General features: G+C 42.3%; 1 protein-coding gene across 3 annotated transcripts in view; it reads right to left on the reverse strand.

The window, feature by feature from the left end:
- Positions 1–28: 28 nt before the first annotated feature.
- Positions 29–20,466, reverse strand: part of SPG11 (SPG11, spatacsin vesicle trafficking associated) — a 100,261-nt gene continuing 79,823 nt past the window's right edge. Inside the window, exons 30-40 of one of the 3 annotated variants that reach the window (XM_008069628.1) lie at positions 19,261–20,005; positions 12,701–12,840; positions 11,382–11,580; positions 10,852–10,989; positions 6,704–6,837; positions 5,892–5,999; positions 3,287–3,455; positions 2,765–2,853; positions 2,406–2,561; positions 1,068–1,219; positions 29–614 (exon numbers count right to left, since the gene is read on the reverse strand). In XM_008069628.1, the coding sequence (XP_008067819.1) occupies positions 437–614; positions 1,068–1,219; positions 2,406–2,561; positions 2,765–2,853; positions 3,287–3,455; positions 5,892–5,999; positions 6,704–6,837; positions 10,852–10,989; positions 11,382–11,580; positions 12,701–12,840; positions 19,261–20,005 (2,208 nt within the window). In that variant the 3' untranslated portion in view covers positions 29–436. The remainder of the gene's footprint in view (positions 615–1,067; positions 1,220–2,405; positions 2,562–2,764; positions 2,854–3,286; positions 3,456–5,891; positions 6,000–6,703; positions 6,838–10,851; positions 10,990–11,381; positions 11,581–12,700; positions 12,841–19,260; positions 20,006–20,466) is intronic. The other 2 variants (XM_008069629.1, XM_008069630.1) reach the window with 2 other exon arrangements.

Raw genomic sequence — 20,466 nt, forward strand, 5'->3', positions numbered from 1 at the left:
TTTCCTTAGCAGTAATAATGACATACACTGAATTTACAATCTATTTTATTACAGAAAGATCAGTTTCTAACAAATGAAAATGTATCACCTGTTCCTTAACTGTGTAAATAATATTAAATTTATTTGAAACTGGAATCTGCAGGCACAGATATTCTTTAATCATTATTGTATCATCTAAAATAGAAACCATCCTGTGGAAGAAGCTTTTGACCTTATTTGTATCCATATATAAATTGTATAGCTGAACACTCACTTTTAAGTAGAAATTTCCTTGTGAAAATTTTCTCATTCTTTACCCACTACCCACAAAGGACTGATAGGTATAGTGCTGGGCTTTTTGAGCTTCAGCAGTGATCCCCAATGCATTATTCTACTTTCATCACAGACATCCGCCAGAACTTTGTCATTGTAAGAAAACAGGCACGTGTGAAATCATCTAACCTGCTAGCATGTCCTTTAGACAGCAACCTGTCTGAGGGTCCTTCAGAAGCATATTTACAATTTCATAAAATTTGTGTTCATATGCCAACTTATAATACAGGTAGATATCCTCACAATATGTGAGTAACTTCTTTAGGTTTTCCACCACCACGTCAGTAGGCTGGTGTTTACATCTAGATAAAGAAACATAATGTACAGGTTAAGATACTTTTTTTTTTTTTTTAAGAGACAAGGGTCCTACTGTGTTGCCCAGGCTGGAGTACAGTGGCTCTTCACAGCCGGGTTCATAGCATACTATAGCGTCAAACTCCTGGGCTCAAGTGATCGTCCTACCTCAGCCTCCCAAAGTAACTGACTGTGGGTGTGAGCCAGTGTGCTCAGCTTAACATTCTGTACATTGAATAAGGACCATCAGCTCTGAAGATTTATTGCTACCTATAGAGGAAAAAGTGCAAAGTACCATGAGCAAACTGATCTCATTCATCTATTTGCATAAATCTGGGGATTCTTCACAACTTGCCATTCTAAGTAGAGGGCTAGCTAAAGGCATGTTGTACTTAGCTATAAAATTGTCTCGCCTCAGTAGAGGCAAGGAGAAATGTTTACAGGCAACTTTTAATACTTACTTTTTTGAAATCTCTTCAAATATACTGGACCTTAACAACCTTTGCTGCTTAAATTCTTCTAAGTAATTGAAGTCTCCTTTAAGAATCACTTGTTGGTATAGAATTTCAGCCCAATCTGGAACAAAATCATAGGCCTCGGCCACAATAGAAGCCTTAAAAAGGATGGAAGTGAAGAACAAACACCATGAGAGACCATTTGATGGAAAATCAAAGGTAGATTGTTCTAGAAAACAACTGTACACTGATAGTGAATATGATAATTGCCAATTATGTTAAAAAGCTCTGTAGCCAACCTGGGGAAAAGTCTGGTGTTAGTTTGGCATTTTCCCTCCCATAAGTCTCCAGATATCTTCTTTGGCATTTTTTGGTTTTTTTGTAGTCTCACTGTATTACCCATGCTGGACTTGGATTCCTGGTCTAAAGTGAACCTTCCACCTTAACCTCCCAAGTAGCTGAGACTACAGGCATGTGCCATTGCACCCAATTTTCTTCAGTGATTTTTTTTTTTTTTTTTTTTTTTTTTTTAGTTGGAGTCTCACTTTGTTACCCAGGCTGGAGTGCAGTGGCACTCACAGCCATCCCAGCATCAACCTGGGCTCTGGTGATCCTTCTGCCTCAGCCTTCCAAGTAGCCAGAACTACAGGCATGTGCTACCACACCCGGCTAATTTTTGATTTATTATAGAGATGAGGTCTCATCAAGTTGTCCAGGTTGGTCTTGAACCTGAGGGCTCAGGCAATCCACACGCCTTGGCCTCCCAAAGTGCTGGGATTACAGACTGACCCACCAAGCCCGGCCTTTTCAGCATTTTTAAGCTTTCTCACAATTGATTAATAACACTCAGAAAGAATAACTATATTATTCCTACTAATTCAGCTATATAAGGAACCGTGAAAGGGCTGATTCCCTGATAACAGTCCCTCTTTGTTAAAGGGCTAGATCAGTCTCTTGGCATCTCAGACTTCCTATACTAATCTGGGTGCACCCTTCTATAAGTGCTGGGGCTGAGAGCTGCTTGCAGGGCCACTAGCAGGGACATTACTCTGAACTGTTGAAGGGGCCAAAGGTGTCTCCCTCTCTGCTGGCCTGACAGCATGGAGAAGTGAGATGGGTACTGTCTCACCGTTCTTTAAACTCTGCCCAAACAATATGCTTGTGAGAAATACACCACATTACTCCTTCATGGTAGTATAAGAGAGCTAAGTCAGGAGAACTGGTCCTGGTTCTGTGTCACTAGCCCTGAAGCCTTTGGCAAGTCACCCAACTTCTGAGATGCCATGAGTAGGACAGCAGGAGGGGGTGCTGGCAGTGTTGGTTAGAGTTTGCTTTCTTGCTCACCTGGTAGAACCGAGGTAGGGCCAGGATACAGTCCGTCAGCCTGTGGTGACTCAAGTTGATGAGCATTGTGTTCTGGCCATTGTTCAGAAAGTGAATCTGTAGAGTTATCAACTTGGTGAGCCGGTGACAGTGCAGGGCCTGTCGCACACAGGAGTCCTAAGAATGAAGGTAGAGGGAGGCACCGACAAAGACTTGCTGTCACCCTCTCCTTTGTGAACCCTCTAACACCTGTACTCACTCCTTCTGATTGGCCCATGACACACTCTCCCCCTTCACTTAGAGGAGCTCAGGGAAAAGAGAAGATTCCTATTGCAGAAAGCAAGTCCTATGGCCAGTCGGGAGTAAGCTTCTGTAGTTACCTTGGCATAACTCTCTGCAGCATCCAGCATCAGAGTCAGGGCCTTCAGCAGCAGTTGCTTCAGCTGGTGTCCATTCTTGAGGCTGTCCTCTGCAGAGGAATAAATGAAACTTGCCGAGTCTGACTGACTCCACTAGTAGTGTTGGTGACTGGAGCAGAAACATCACAGGCATGTTCACAGAGAGGTAACTATGCCTCACTCAGGTAAAGGCTATTGGGCAAGAAATACACATACTCTTACTGTAGCTTCATTCTCTGAAACATCAAGGATGGCTTAGAGCAATATGCATACTGGTTTCTGACAGATAACACAGATTGTGACATAGGCTCCAGATTCTGACAGTACAATCCTAAGGTGCAAAGCCTTCTAAGTGCCTCTCTCATCTCCTAGCTGCCCAAGTGGGCCCTGCTGAGTGACATATCCAACGCATACGAGCCAATCTCTTGGGCTCTTGCCCTTCTTAGCCCGAAACTTTCTCTGACTAGGAGCACCGCTCAGGGGTGCTGCCGAGACCTCACTCACCCCAGGGCTGAGAGTCAATTAATTTCAGCTGGGTACGGGCAGCTGCCTCGTGGTTCTCGCCAATCTCCCGGCACATGCTGAAGCACAGGGCAATCATATTGTGCTTCTCACTGTCTCCAGGACGGCAGCGTTTGATGTAGTCCAGCAGAGCTGTCTTCAGGGTACCACTCTGTCCGGGATAAAAGGGAATGTCAGGTTCTCAACCAGGGACATCAAGGCAGGCAGGATTGGCTGAGTCACCTGGTTCTGAGTTTCTTTAAAACTCCCAAGAAAAATGAAGAGATGAAAAAGAATGAAAATTTTTTGCTATCCTGAGTATAGGAAACAGGTATGTCCTATTTGCTATTGAGGGTGTCAAAGGTAAAACCGTTCTGAAGGGAGAAGCCTTAAAAATGTGCCCTCGTAATCTCAATTCCATTTCTAGGAATCTATTCCCAAAGAGATAAGCAGAAAAAAGTGCTGTCATGAACATATCAGGGATGTTTGATAGCAAATAATCCAGATATTAATCTTAGCCCAAAATAAAGGCTAAGATAATACCACGTAGCCATCAAAAGTGATGTAGGAGTACCGCTGATTTGAGAAGCAGGCTACTTCATATCTATCTTCACAGCAGGATAAAAGTTTTGTTGAAATATGAATATGTATGAGAGGAGACTCCTAGAAAAATGGAATTATTTTTTGGAGGGCAGGCCTCTTGTAGTACAGGCTTCCCCCACTAGGTAAGTGGAAACCATTGGCGTTATTGTACCAGCTAGTATTGTAAGAGGCTGCATTCGGCTTCAGTGAATTTTTTTTTGTGGAGATTCTTTCAATGATTTTGCCCATTTCATGATGGGTGATTTATGAGCATACCTGCCCACGTTGTACTGAGTATTCAGTTTTTGACCAAAAACAGCATGACCCCTGTGCCCTGCCCTCCCTATTCACTTAATCTTGCCCCACAAAACTTTTTTGATTCCCTGTATGAAAAAAGCCCTCAAAACAAAAATGTTTGGTGGATGTGGAAGAGGTGAAACAAAAAAATGGCAGAAGCACTAAAAGGTATCAAAATTGATGAGTTTAAAAACTTTTGAGCAGTTTGGAAAACACCTCAATAGGTGTATTGCATCAAACAAAGAATACTTTGAAGGTGACAAGATTATTTTATTTTTTGAGCTGAAGTCTCAACTTTTGCCCAGGCTGGAGTATAGTGGCATGCTCATAGCTACCACAGCCTCAACCTGCTGGGCTCAGGTGATTCTCCTGCCTCAGCCTTCCAAATAGCTGGAACTACAGGTACATGCCACTACACCCAGTTAATTTTTGTATTTATTGTAGAGACGCAGTCTCTCCAAGTTGCCCAGGCTGGTCTGAAATCCCTGGGCTTGGGCAATCTCACCTCAGCATCCCAAAGTGCTGGCTGGGATTAGAGGCATGAGCCACCACGCCCAGCTGAAATTTAAACATGTAAGAATAAATACGCAATTTGTTATAAATTCTGGGTTTGGGGGGAGGATAGCCCTCTTATATGTATCTTTGGGTACGTGTGCAAAGAAAGGCCTGAATTCAACATTTAGCAATAGCTGTCTTTAGATGGTGAATAGACATTGAGGGCTTTTCTCTCTGTTCTGGTTTCCAAGTGTCTTACGTAGAATATGCATTACTTTTGTAATCAGAAAAGTTATTGAAAGAATAATTATTTTTTGAGTTGGGAGTCTCAGTCTCACCCAGGCTGGAGTGCAGTGGCACGCTCATGGCCACTGCAGCCTCAACTTGCTGGGCTTAGGTGATCCTTTTGCCTCAGTCTTGAAAGAATATTTAAATGCAGAAGCAAAACTGACTCAAAAACAATTTAATTTAATCCTAAGGGATCCTGAAGATGCACCTATGTCCAGAACTTGCTCCACTCCTGATGACAGACTGGTCTGTCCTGAAACTGGCCCAATATTAAAGAGAATTTGTTCTGCTTTATCTTTTAATCCTGCTCATTTTCCCAGAATCCAAAGATGACTTGAGCAGAAGCCAAGAGTCAGCCAAAAACAGGATCTGGAAACAGGCTCTGAGAGTAATATGCCTGGTGTCACAGCACATGCTGAGGAAAAGTGGGCTCCCAGAGCCCAAGACCTGAGCAAGTCAGTCCTTTGCCTCCAGGCCTTCTTCTCAGTGATCATCATAAATGGCTTCACAGCTTCTCTGGCCCAGACCTTCACCTTCACTTCCTAACTTGGCACTGAGCAACACACTTTTTCATGGTTCCTTGAAAATTCTTCACTTTAAAGGCCTTCAAACAAGCCTCAGAGCTGAACAATCCACTCTCAGTATGGCTCTCATACAGGGTTTTTGCCCCTGCCAGAGCAGGCATTTAAGACATTAGAGGCAGGTGACAGAGGCTGAGGTGGAGGAAGGGAAACCCATTTTCTTCATCACTTATTATCAGCAATGATCACTAGCTGGTATGAACTTGAATCTTAGGCCAGTGGTTGTAGTGTGTGGTGTTCTGGGGAGATCTCCAATTCCCTCCCTCCATATCCCAGGGGTCCACCCTGACTGGGATATTATTTCTGAGAAAAGGTGAGGCTCCTGAATGTTAGTAGCATGTCATCCCGGGGTTCATTACACCTACCGGATCCAACTTCTTCCTCATTAGCACTTCGAAGTAGTGCTTTTTATGCAGCAAATCAAATATGTATGTCATCTCATTGTACCTTCCGATGCCAGTGAGGAGACGCACCTGTGGAGGGGGAGGACAGCTTGCATCAGCGTCACCTGGACTTCTCTAAGCCAGACCACCAGCATCAGTGGTTGCTGTCAGATGCCAAGCTCTAGGGGGAGAAGGGTTGTCCAGGTTGTGTGCTTGGCTCCCTCCCACATATCCAACAAGGGCCTCTGGAGGATTCAGAAATATGTCATTAGGACACCACTGACTGGCTGTTTCCTTTCTCTGCTATCCTCAAGTCTGGCTGTCAAGTGCTAAAGTGCCATTCCAGTACAAGCACTCTTCCCCTTTTCACCATTCTTCACTACAGTGGCCAAACTTGCTCAGCCACTCAGGTTAGTTTCAAGCCCAGAGAATCTGGGGCTTGAGTTGTCAATTAACATTTCAATTCAGAGATAAGAGGAAGGTCTGAACCTTGTTTTGGGGAGAAATGCAGCTGTCTTATCTCTCAAGAAAAGCTAACTGCCCTGGCAAGGGGGTGGAACAATGCTGGAACCTGGCAGGGATTCTCTCACTTTTGCTCCTTTGGAGCAATCTTTGATTGTGACAGAAATCATAACTTGGAGCAGAGGGTGGGGCTATCCAGCCAACTACCAAGTAGGTAGTGGTAACCAGAGGGGCAAAATTCCCTAAGACCACATCAGCTCTGAGCTGACCCCCAGCCTCTGTGCTCCTCAAAGGTTTCCTCAGGATGGAGAGGGGTGCAGGGGGCTACTTACCACCAGTCCATACTCCTCATTGGGGGCCAAGTGGTCATCTGTGAGCATCCGGGCGGCCTGTAAGACTCGGATGATGCCCTCCATGTGGCATGTCAGAGTGAAGCAGTGATGGGCCAAGATCAGGAGCTCTGTGGCTGGGTGGGTGGGGTACTAGTAAGACAGGGTATGAAGCTGGCCATCCACTGTCAACCTCTGCCTAGAAGGATGGTGAAGGGGCCTGTCGGGAAAGGGCTCTTCTACCAGTCTTCTGAGGTCCCTTGGCTCTGGGACAGCCCCATGACTCTACCCTCAAGGACAATCACGGAGTGACCATGTCTCCAAAAGGCCCAACAAATAAGAAACAAGGGACCCTTGCTTTCTAAAGACGGAGAAACTTTCTGCAGACAAACTGATGGGAATTCCTGCCAATATGAATAGAAGGGCATTCTCTGTTTATATACCAGTGGAAAGTCTTAGGGCCTAATCAAGTGCTATTTCTAGAGCAGTAAAAGATATGACACGTACAGATTTAAAACTACTACAGACAATCACTGTAAGCACAATTAAAAAGCAAATGGAAAAATAATTTGCATGTTGAGGACTGAAAAAGGGTTCCTGACTGGGCACAGTGGCTCACACCTGTAATCCCAGCACTTTGGGTGGGAGGCTGAGATGAGAGGACTACTTGAGTCCAGGAGTTTGAGACCAGCCTGGGCAACATAGCTAGCAAGACCTCATCTCTATATAAAATAAAATTAGTGAGGTATGGTGGCATGTGCCTGTAGTCCCAACTATTCAAGAAGTTGAGGCTGTGGTGAGCCATGATCATGCCACTGCACTTCAGCTGGAGTGAGAGTGAGATCCTGACTCAAAAAAAAGGGGGCCAGGTGTGGTGGCTTAGCCTGTAATCCCAGCACTTTGGGAGGCGAGAGGACTGCCTGAGCCTGTGGGTTCAAGACCAGCCTGGGCAACTTGGTGAAACCTCATCTCTATAATAAATCGCAAAAAAATACTAGCCAGGCGTGATGGCATGTGTCTGCAGTTCCAGCTACTTGGAAGGCTGAGGTAGAAGGATTGCCTATGCCCAGCAGGTTGAGGCTGCAGTGGCTGTGAACGTACCACTGCACTCTAGCCTGGGCAACAAGAGTGAGACTCCAACTCAAAAAAAGAGTGTTTCCCCATCCTTAAGACATGCTGCACCCTCTGGGCATTTGCATTTGTGGGGTCCTTCCCACACCTACTCTTTACTGAGCAGCCCTGAAAACTAACCCTTCAGGCCTTAGTTGGAAATTTCCTCCAGAAACTTATCTTGACTGATCAGTATGGCCCCTACTGTATAGTAAGACCTATGAGTTTTAGTAGTCTGTGGCTCCAGGGATTGTTTAACTTATTCACCATATCCTAAGTTCTTAGAGTGCCCGGCGCATGGTTTGTACTGAGTAAATATTGTTGGACTGGACTGAGAAGAGTTATGGAGCTTATTTTTTTAAATTTAAGGATTTTTTCTTTTTTTTAGAGATGGGGGTCTCACTCTGTTGCCCAGGCTGGAGTGCAGAGTTGCACAACCTCTAGCTTCTGGACTTAAGGGATCCTTCTGCTTCAGCCTCTCACGTAGCTGGGACTATAGGTACATTCTACCACATCTGGCTAGAAAGCTATCTTTAGACAAGAATAGGTGTGTTCAGGGTGGAATGGCTGTAGACAGAGAAGGCTATTTTTAAAATGTAACTGTTCAACATTTTAAGACCCCATTTGTTCACTAAATATCAGTAAGATGCTCTTTTGGGCCTGTAAAATTTACAGAGTAGAATGGATTCTAGGAAATTATTCTCTACATTGCTTAAGTGGGAGAAGAGATTTTTTTTCTAAAGTGAAATTTGGAGGGGAATATAAGAAATACACACACAGCAGGGTGCAGTGGCTCATGCCTATAATCCTAGCCGGGAGGCCAAGTTGAGAGAATTGCCTGAGCCCACAGGTTCGAGACCAGCCTGGGCAACTTGGTGAGACCTTGTCTCTACAATAAATCAAAATATTAGCTGGGTATGGTAGCACAGGTCTGTAGTTCCAACTACTTGGAAGGCTGAGGCAGAAAGATCTCCTGAGCCCAGCAGGTTGAGGCTGTGGTGGTCGTAAGCGTGCCACTGCACTCCAGTCTGGGTAACTGAGTGAGAATCTGACTCCAAAAAAAAAAAAAAAAAAAGAAATACACACACACACACACATTTCTCATATAATGTATATGAAGGGGGACCCCCAAAAAAGTGGAAATTATTTTTTGGAGGGTAGGCCCCTTGTAGTACAGGCTTTCTCCCGTGAGGTAAGTATTCTAGGAACCCACTGGCATCAGTGTACCACCGAGTACTGTTGTGAGAAGCTGTGTTTGGCTTCAGTGAATTATTTTTGGATTCTTTCAGTGCATTTGCCCATTTCATGATGGGTGATTTACAAGCATACCTGCCCACACTGTACTGAGTGTTCAGCAGTTTTTGACCAAAAACAACATGACCCCTGTGTCCTACCCTCTGTATTCACCCAATCTTGCCCAAAGTGACTTTTTTTGTTGCCCTGGATGAAAAAAGTCCTCAAAGGGAAATGTTTTGCCTGTGTGGAAGAGATGAAACAAAAAATGGCAGAAGCACTAAAAGGTATCAAAACTGATGAGTTCAAAACTGTTTTGAAGCCAGGTGTGATGGCTCATGCGTGTAATCGCAGCACTTTGGGAGGCAGAGAAGAAGGTGAGAGAATTGCCTGAGCCCACAGGTTCAAAACCAGCCTGGGCAACATGACAAGACCTTATCTCTACAATAAATTTAAAAATTAGCCAGCCGTGGTGGGGCATGCCTGTAGTTCAGCTACTTGGAAGGCTGAGGTTGAAGGATCACCTGAGCCCAGCAGGTCGAGCCTGCGGTGGCCGTGAACAGCATACCACTGCACTCTAGCCTGGGTGACACAGTGAGTCTCCGACTAGGAAAAAAAAACCATTTTGAGCAGTGGAAAAAGTATCTTGATAAGTGTATTGCATCAAATGGAGAGTTCTTTGAAAGTGACCGAAGTTTAAACATGTAAGAATAAATACACATTTTACAAATAAATTCTGGGTTTTTTTTGGTTTCCTATCATATATGTGTATGTGTATGTGTATGTAGATAGATAGATAAAAACGGGCATACTCTTAAATTGGAAATTTGTCTTAGGGAAATAATCATGGATATATTCAGAAATTTACCTATATGGACATTCATCAGTGCTTAAAATAGCAATCTAAAGATCCCACAATAGTATACAATTTTTAATTACATAAAGAGAAATTCTGCATAGCCATTAAAGTTACATAGATAATTCAATGTCATGAAAAATGTAAACGACAGTATATTCATAAAGTAAAAAAGTTATAAATAAAAACTATCACATGTATTACTAAATGCCTGTGATAAACTAGACATTACAGAAAATGAGCAGGCTTTGAATCACAGAGACGGGTTTCAAATACCAGCTCTGTCACTTAATAGCTATAGGTTAATTAGCTTTTATAAGCTTCAGTTTCCTCTCTTCTAAAATGGAAACAATAGCCAGGTGCAGTGGTCACATCTGTAATCCCAGAACTTGGGAAGGTGGAGGCAAGAGGACTGCCTGAGCCCAGAGGTTCAAGGACAGCCAAGGCAACTTGGCAAGACTTTGTATATTCAATAAATCATAAAATTAGCTGGGTGTGGTTGCCCACTCCTGTGGTTCTGGCTACTTAGAAGACTGAGGCAGAAGGATCACCTGAGTCCAGAGGTCAAGGCTGCAGTAGCCATGAGCATGCCACTGTACTCCAGCTTGGGTGACACAGTGAGACTTCGACTCAAGAAAATAATAATAAAATAAAATAATAAAATGGAGACAATAATATTCACTTTGCAGGGTAAGATAAGAGTAAAATAAGTATATCAAGCTAAAGGTTAACTTTTTGTGTGATTTTAAATTTGGGGACACTTATCTATACTTTCTAAACTTTCTTCAGTGAACTTAAGGTTTTCCACCAAGAGCTTATAACCCATGCTGGAGGGCTAGGTATACAGAGCAGAAACAGGGTACCAAATCAAGTTTTGGACAGACTGACTCTGGGCAAACTTTTGGAGATCTGTTTAAGCCCAAAACATGTAAGAAAAAGGCCAAGTACTTACTGCAAGATAATTCCCCATGGGGAACGGAGGAAATCTTATCCAACAACTTCATGCCTACCAATGTGCGGTCTTGACATAGAGTGGTCAGTTGAAGAAATGTCTGGCTTTCCTCTGCTGAGCTGAATATCTGCTTATGTCCTGTACAGAAAGATGTGTAAACAGGTGTTGGTTTTGCCATGAGAGAACTGGGAGAGGGACAAGATCCCTGTGCCAGGAGGCCCACTCTGCCTAGGCTTGGGAACCAGGAAGTAATACTAATTTAGTTCTCAGCTCTCACCTTGCTAAGCTAAAAAACTTTGTCCTGTTGGTCATCTTATAAGACAGAAGGAGTTCTTTACCTCAGAGAAAGAAACAGCTACTCTAGGCATAATCATAACTCAATAAAACGCAACAACAAAATAAATCAATGTATTCTCCTCTTAAAAGTGTAATCTCGAAGCCTGAGAGAGTAACATGCAGGTGTCCAAATCCTTAACACTGGGGACTTGAGAGTGCTGTCTGAGAGGTTGGGAGGCTGGAGGGCAGAGCACCTGTTTCCTCTGACGGGGTCAGCAGCTCCCGTGTCACCTCTTCAGCGACGAGTTCAGCCACAGTGTCTGGCCGAAGGCCCTGGGTGCTGATGAAGGCCTGGGCTCGTTTGCATCGGTCAGGCTGCTGAGAGGCCAAGATTGACCGGAGCATGGCTTCACCATCCTGGGCAGCAACATCTGTATAGGAACAGCCCAGTTCCTGAGAGGAAAGCAAAGCCAGTCAAAGCCATTTTTAGGATCTGGACAAAAGCAAAAGACAGCCCTTTCTGAAATCTGATGTGGACAGATTCCATTGTTTTTTGAGGTTAAAGATCCTTCAACCTGAGTAGGAACCTTAGAAAAAGCAAGTACTATTTTCCAGCCCTTTCTGACATTTCACCAAAGTCAAATCCAAGTAAAAGAAAGGCTAAGCTGGGTGCGGTGGCTCACACCTGTAGTCCCAGCACTTTAGGAAGTGGAGGTAAGAGGACTGCCTGGGCCCAGGGGTTTTAGACCAGCCTGGGCAAAATGGTGAGACCACGTCTCTACAATAAATCAGAAAATTAGCTGGGCATGGTGGCGCATGCCTGTAGTTCCAGCTATCTGGAAGGTTGAAGCAGAAGGATCACCATGAGTGTGCCACTGCACTCCAGCCTGCATGACAGAGTGAGACTCTGACTCAAAAAAACAAAAAAAAAAAGCTAGTCTTCAGCAAGCATCAGATGACTAACCCATGCTGAACACTGATCTTTTCAATGTTATGAAATGTAAGAAAGCTAACTAAAATGCAGAGCCTTTTTGTTATTGTTCCCACAGCAGCAGCAAACCCCTCCATTTCCAAAGGCATCTCTGAGTCTTCTCCAAGGCAAGGGCTTTAGTGCTTGGCTTTCTCTCCAGTGCTCTTCTACCTCCAGTCTATTATTTTTCTCCCCCAATCAGCACAAAGCCACAGACAATTTCTGGCCACATTCCACATGGAATGCTCCAAACAATCACGAAGTAAAACCTAAGATACTAGGTCTAGAAGGGACCCTCATGACCGAAACATCATTCATAGATGAAGAACCAGGAGCCCACAGAAGTGAAATGTCCTGCCCTAGCTTTCTGGTTGGCTGAGCTGCACCTAGGAGTCAAATCACCCTGGTACCTGGTCTGCCATCCTCCCATTTATCCCCCAAAGATGGACTTCTAGCGACCAACATCCTGACAAGTGTTCTACTCCCAGGTCATGATTATCATCTGAGGGCTGATTTGGCAATGTCCAAAATCAACCCCAAACTTTCTGCTTCCTTCCCCCTCAGAAGTAGGTTCCTATGGAAGCCCCACCCTATGGCACATACCTTGGCAAGTTCATACAGACAGAGGACCTGCCGGCAGTAATTCTTCCCATGAAGGCATCTGCTTGCCAGAACTTCCAGATTAGTCACCACTTCATCACTGGAAGGTACCATCACAAATGACTGACTATCCAGACTTGAAGCTGAAAGCAAAGATAAGAGGGAAGGGGGTTTGGCCAGGTGTGGTGGCTCATGCCTGTATCCCAGCACTTTGGAAGGTGGTAGTGAGAGGACTGTCTGAGTCCAGGGGTCGAGACCAGCCTGGGAAACTTGGTGAGACCTCATCTTTACAATAAGTTTTAAAATTAGCCGGGCATGGTGACGCATGTTTACAGTTCCAGTTACTTGGAAGGCTGAGGTGGAAGGATCGCCTGAGCCCAGCTAGTCAAGGCTGCGGTGGCTGTGAGCATGCCACTGCACTCCAGCCTGGCTGACAGAGTGAGACTCTGACTCAAAGAAAAAAAAAGTGAGGGGGGGTTCTAAGCTGGCAGGTTAAGGCCTCTCTCCAGCTCCACTGAGTCTACCTCTCTGCTCGCAGCTCCGTGCACTGTACTCCCATGACTCCCCCTAGGCCTAGGACCATTTCTGATGGGGCCCCACTTAAACTTTTTTCATTGCCATCTTCCAGGAACTCTCAGCCCAGGATACTTCAAATACTTCATATGCTACAAAAGTCTCAAAGCCACCTATGATTGCTCTAGAGGATCAGCACCAAAGATGCCTGCCTGCAGACTCTCCTCTACACACATTCCCTCCCAATCTCCCCTCGTATTGAGTAAGTCACCAGGTATAACTGACTATCTCCAGAACATTTCTCCAGTCATGATTTCAGACCCACCCTTCATCACTCTGTATCAGAGAGACTGTTATCTGTCTCCTGCTGCCAGCCCCATCCCCCAATTGTCTCCCATATGCTCATTTTAAAAATGCAAATATGCTTTAAAGGTCTAGTAAAATTAAAATGCATTCATGATTTTTTTAAAAAGCTCTTAGCTGGAAATAGAAGAAAAATATCTTAATTTTGATTAAGGGTTTCTCTTAGGAATAAAAATAGAAAAGACTATGTAACACTTTGTAATGGCAAAACAAAACAGAAAAATTTAGCTGTATATCAAAGCATTCTTAAAGAAAATCATGTTACATCCATACAGTAGAATATTCTGCAGCAATTGGAAAGAAGGGGGTCAATCTATATGTACTGACAGGAAAAAAATGTAGATAAATATGATGTAATTTCAATTTTGTAAAACATAAATACTGTGTGTGTACACTTGCATGTAGAAAATAATGCATACCAAGTAAGAGATAGTTATTCTAGGGAATTTGGTGGGGGTGGTGTTAACTTTTTACATTATGTACTTCTGTATTATGTGATTTGTACACTAAGCATGTAATAATTTTGAATTTAAAATATAAGCATTTTAATAAAATAAATAAAAAACATTTTAAAGATAAAAAAATAAAATGCAGCTAAGACCATATTTATTCCCCTGCTTAAAATCCTTTAACGAGTGTTCCAGTTCTAGGTAAGATGGAATAAGCTCACACTACCTTGTCTGTCCCACTGAATTCAATATAAAACATGGACACAATACATGTAGCAGCTCTATGAGGACTCTGAAAAGTAAAAAGTAGCAGGCAAATTGAAGATGGCCAGAATTACCATTTTCCCCCTAGTGACCTCCAGCTGAGTGCAGTGCTGCCTGAAACCAAGAACTAAACACTGAATCAGAGAGAGAGTAAGAGAGAATAAGAGTGTGAATTCCAGGAGAAGCATAGTTACTACAGCTTAAGGAGTGGGAAGGGGGACTCCTAATTCCTATTCTCCCTTGTCCTGGTTCCCAAGCAACCCCTTGGCCTGGTGGCAGAGGCCGCAGTGGCAGCTGACAAGAAGCCAAAACTTCTTTCCGAACATAGGATACGTGCTCTGGTCTCAAGAGAGTGAAGTAAACCCTGTTGCTTTTCTGAATTTCCCTCTTGTCACTTGGCCCTGGATGTCATAGTCAGAACGGTGCATGACAGAGTAAAAGCCTCAAGGAGCCAGAAACTACCTGGAGAGGCTCAGGAAAATAACCCAATACCATTTGTATTTTTTAGTTGGGAGTCTGTCACCCAGGCTGCAGTGCAGTGGCATGCTCACGGCCACCCCAGCATTGACCTGCTAGGCTCAGGTGATCCTTCCACCTGAGCCTTCCAAGTAGCCAGAACTACAGGCACACGCCACCATTCCCAGCTAATTTTTTTTTAAGTTTTCAAGCAAAGTTTATTTAGAAAGTTGAGCGAGAAACCGGGCGTGGTGGCTCATGCCTGTAATCCCAGCACTTTGGGAGGCAGAGGTGAGAGAACTGCCTGAGCCCAGAGGTTCGAGACCAGTCTGGGCAACTTGGCAAGACTTCGTCTCTACAATCAATCAAAAAATTACCCAGGCATGGTGGCACACACTTGTAGTTCCAGCTACTTTTACTTGGAAGGCTGAGGCAGAAGGATAGCCTGAACACTAGGCTGAGGCTGTGATGGCCGTGAGCATGCCACTGCACTCCAGCCTGGGCAACAGAGTGAGACTCCGACTCAAAAAAAAAAAAAGAAAGGAGAGAGAGAAAAAGAAGATTCGCCTCCCCAACGTAGGGGAGGGGGCCAAAGCTAGGAAACATGGTGGCCATAGCTCATGGAAACAGAGTTTAACAAAGCAATGGCCTAATTTTTTTTTTTTTTAATTATTGTAGAGATGAGGTCTCGCCAAGTTGCCCAGGCCGTTCTTGAACCTGTGGGCTCAGGCAATCCTCTCACCTCAGCCTCCCAAAGTGCTGGAATTACAGGCTTGAGCCACCATGCCCGGTTCCCAATACCATTTTGATGAACCTATAGCAGGGCTGCACATGTATAGATCTGACCCTAATTACGCATAGACTGTTACCCAGGTCACAGACTGTGTGTGGTACACACACAGAGGATAGACCTGAGCAGCACTGAAAAGGAAAATGAACTGTTGTGGAAACCATAGGCTATAGGCAGTGGTTTGGAACTTCAGCCTGAACCTAACTAGGTCAACTGTTCGCTAAAATTTATCAACATTCTTCATAGGATTTAAACATGATCCAGAAATTCAAACAATATATTTGAGTAATATATTATTCAAATATGTATGGATGCAACCTGAAACTACTCATCATACAAAAAAGCAGGAAAATCCCAACTCACATGAGAAAAGACAATCAAGAGATGCTAGCTAGTGTTAAAATAACACAAATGTTAAAATTATCTGGCAAAGACATTAAAGCAGTTATTACGTGAATAGTCCAACAAGCAATTGTATATGCTCTTGAGACAAAGAGAAAACAGGGTTCCAGCAAAGAAATAGAAGATATAAAGAACAAAATTAAAATTTTAGAACTGAAAAATATAGTCATGGGCTCCATAATAACATTTTTGTCAACAATGGACTGCACAGACAATGGTGGTTCCATAAGATTATAACAGAGCTGGAAAATTCATACACCTAGTGACATCATAGCCATTATGGCATATTGCAGTCATTTAATTTTTAAAATAAATTTAGTGTAGCCTAAGTGTACAGTGTTTATAACATCTATAGTAATGTCCTAGGCTTTCACATTTCTCTCAAATCACTCACTGACCCATCCAGAACAACTTCTAGTCATACAAGCTCCATTCATGGTAAGTGCCCTATAGAGGTGTTACCATTTTTATCCTTTATACTGTATTTTTTACTGTCCCATCTCTATGTTTAGGCATATTTAAATACACTAATACTATCCATTATGTTATCCAGTACAGTATCCAGTACAGTAACATACTGTGCAGGTTTGTAGTCTGGGAGCAATAGGCTACACCATACAACACAGATGTATAGTAGGGTATACCATCTAGCTTATATAAGTACATTCTGTGGATGTTTGCACAATGACAAACTCACCTAGCTATGCAATTCTCAGAATGTATCCCCATTGTTAAGTAATGCATGATGTAACTGAAATTTTAAAATCATAGAAATAAAGAAAATTAAATAGCAGGATGGAAATGACAGAGGAAAGAGTGAAACTGCAGAGAGACCAATAGAAATTACCCAATTAGAACAACAGAAAAAAAAAAAAAAAGAACAACAGAGAGGAAAAAAAGATTTAAAAAATTGAACAAAATCTATGTGACTTGTGAGATAATAACAAAAGTTGTAAATTCATGTCACTGAAGTTCCAGAAGGAGTAGAGAAAGAGTACGGGATCAAAAAAATATTTGAAAAAATTATGGCTGAAAACTGCCCAAGCTTGCTGAAACATATATACCTATATACTCAAGAAACTCAGTGAAACCCAAATAGAATAAACCCAAAGAAATACATATCTAGCCACATTATAATCAAACTGCTAAAGACTAAGGACAAAAAAAAAAAAATCTTGAAAGCAACCAGAGAAATATGCACTGTCTATAGATGAACAATGATTCACATGATTGCAGATTTTATTGGAGGCCAAAAGGAAGCGGTGCAGCATTTTCAAGTGCTAAAAGAAAATAATTTTCTATATCCAGCAAAAACATTCTTTAGGAACGAAGGTGAAATAGAGATATTCTCAGATAATGAAAAACTTATTTAAATAACATAACAACATTAAGAGAATCTGTTGCTAGCAGACAGTTCTAAAAGGATTCTTAAAGCAAGTCCTTCAGACAGAAGGAAAAAAAAGAAAGAAACGTGAGACATGAGGAATAAAGGAAGGGCAATAATAAAAATTGTAAATACCTTTGTAAATAGAATATTCTTCTCGTGAGTTTTTTAAAATACATTTTTCAGTTAAAAGCAAAAATTATAACATTGTTTGATGGGGGTTTCAATGTATTAGATATTAAGACAACCAGGATGTGAAGGGAGAACAGTAAAGTGATCTACATGGTGATAAGATGCCTACATTCCAGCTGAGGTAATAAAATGTGATTCTAAGTAGACTGAAAAGTTAAGAATGTATATCATAATCTCTAAAGAAACCACATAAGTTATGCAACAATATAAAGTCAAAGTCACAATAAATTAAAATGGAAGACTAGAAAATGTTCAAATAACCCAAAAGGCAGGAAAAAAAAGGTTTCCTTTGAAAATCTCAAACTACCAAAACTCACCTAAGATGAAAAAGATAACCTGAATAGTCCTGTAATTATGAAAAAAATTGAATTTATAGTTTAAAATTTTCCAAAAAAGAAACTTGCAGGTTCTGATGGTTTTACTGGTAAATTCTACTAAGGATTTAAGGAATAAATAACACTAACTCTACACAGTATTTTTCAGAAATTAAAAGAGGAGAGAATACTTTCCAACTCATAAAACTAGCATTATCTTGATACAAAAATCAGACAAAACAGTACAAGAAAGAAAATTGCAAATTAATATTCCTCAAGAACACAAATGCAAAATTCCCCGACAAAACAGCAAGTTGTTTCCAGCAATAAATCAAAAAGAATAACACACAAGGACTAAGTGGAATTTACCTAAGTGAGGAATGCAAGGTTGGTTTGATATTCAAAAATAAATTAATGTAATCCACTATATTAATAGTCTAAAAAAGAAAAAAAACAGATGCAGAAAAATACATGACACTTCAAATTGATTCATGATAAAAACCCTCAGCAGCCAGGCACAGTGGCTCAAGCCTGTAATCTCAACACTTTGGGAGGCCAAGGTGAGAGAATTGCCTATATTCAGGGGTTTGAGACCACCCTGGGCAACTTGGCAAGACCTTGTCTCTATAATAAATCAAAAAATTAGCCGGGTATGGTGGTGCGTGGCTGTAGTTCCAGCTATTTGGAAGGCTGAGGGGGAAGGATCACCTGGGCCCAGCAGGTCAAGGCTGCGGTGGCCTTGAGCATGCTACTGCACTTCAGCCTGGGTGACAGAGTGAAACTCAAAATAAAACAAAAACAAAAACCTTTCAGTAAACTAGGAATAGAAGGGTATTTACTCAACATAATAAAGCATATCCTCAAAAAACCTACAGCTAATATAATATTTAATGATGAAAGACTGAATGTTTTCCCTCTAAGATTAGTGAAAAGGCACCATTTCATATAGCATTGAAAGGCCTAGCCAATACAATAAATCAAGAACAAGGAAAAACAAAGGCACACAGACTGGAAAAGAAGAAATAAAACTGTCTCTATTTGCAGATGATATTATTGTCTATGCAGAAAATTTCAGGGAATCTATAAGAAAACTCCTAGAATAAGCCAGTTTAACGAAGTCATGGAATATAGAGTTAACATAAAAATCAACTGCATTTCTATCTACTATTCTTGTACAACTGGAAATGATTAAACTTATAGATGTATAGAATAAATTTCAGTAAACTAGATACAAGTGAAATAGATTCCCTCTAACTGTGAAACACAGCTAGTTAAAAGACAAGTATTGCTATTTCATTGATTAGTTAATTACCTAGTTTACAAATTACCTAGGAAAAAAAATATCTCCTTAGTTTAGTGTAACTGCTTTGCCACAAGGGAACCTTCTTTCTTGTGCCAACAAGCATCATTTAGGATTCAGGGCATTTAGGACTTACTGCTTTGGACTTTCCTTAGAGGAATGCTGGGCTCTTCTTCCTCAAGCAACTCAGCACTTTGTAGGACAGCACGGATCTCTGGATGCAGGTCATCCACACTAGCTTCCCCTGAGGCCAGTGCTCTGCAGTGCAACACTAAGGCAACATCTCGGTTATAGAAATGAAAATATCGGCACGCTCTACTTGCTTCATGCACACAACCATCGTCCAACAGAAGCCCAATCAAAAAGTTTAGTGACTCCTGCTCCTTCCAATCCAGTCTATTCTCACATGTTTCTTTGGATGGAAAGTCATTAATTTCTAAGTATTTTGATGTGTTCAGAGCAGCCAACTTGGAGAAGGAAAACTCACTGGCTAAACTATCAAAGGAAAGTTCACCACTAGTAGAGATCTGTCGGGAAAACCTGGGCTCTATTTCCTCCTGGTTTCCTCCAAGGGTGTGCTGGGTGATGCGGCAGAGCCAGATCTCCTTCTCTAGCTCCTCCAGCTTGTCCAAAGGCACCATGTCATCCTGGGCAAGCCAGTGCCCTGCCAGGGTGAGCAGCAGATGACGCTCCTCAATGCTGCTCCATCTAGTTGGGTGCTCGCATGCCACAAGGGCCTGAGTTGAAAAAAAGGCAGAAGCTGCTTTGCTTGAAATGGAATTTTTCTTAAAACTCTCATGGCATTTTTTCCAGAAGTCAATTCTTGTCTGTTTCAGGGACCACTGTTCAGTGTGTTTTAGGGTCTGCATTTCCTGTGTTATCTGTGAAATTTAACAAAGCACATTTTAGCCTTTTCTGGAAAAACAAGTATCATCGATGCTAATGTTCCCTGAGTATACATGTGTTAAAACCAAATCAAATCAGAGTATGTGAGACTTGGCCACAGATGATCTTGGATACTTTGTGTGGAAAGTTAAGGTATGAAAAACAATTCTCAATTTATCTCATTCAATGAAGTTCAAAAAGAAGCCACTTTATATTTAATTCTATTCAAAGGAAAATATCTGTAGCATATCCTGCAGGCTGACCTTACATTTAAAGTACACAGGCTGGGCGCAGTGGCTCACGCCTATAATCTCAGCACTTTGAGAGACCGAGGTGAGAGAATTGCCTGAGCCCACAGGTTAGAGACCAGCCAGGCAACTAGGGCGAGATCTCATCTCTACAATAAATCAAGAAAAATTAGCCAGGCATGGTGGCACATGCCTGTAGTTTCAGCTAC

This window comes from Carlito syrichta, unplaced genomic scaffold, assembly GCF_000164805.1.
Source record: "Carlito syrichta isolate Samal-C Ts95f unplaced genomic scaffold, Tarsius_syrichta-2.0.1 Scaffold312149, whole genome shotgun sequence".
NCBI classification, from domain to species: Eukaryota; Metazoa; Chordata; class Mammalia; order Primates; family Tarsiidae; genus Carlito; species Carlito syrichta.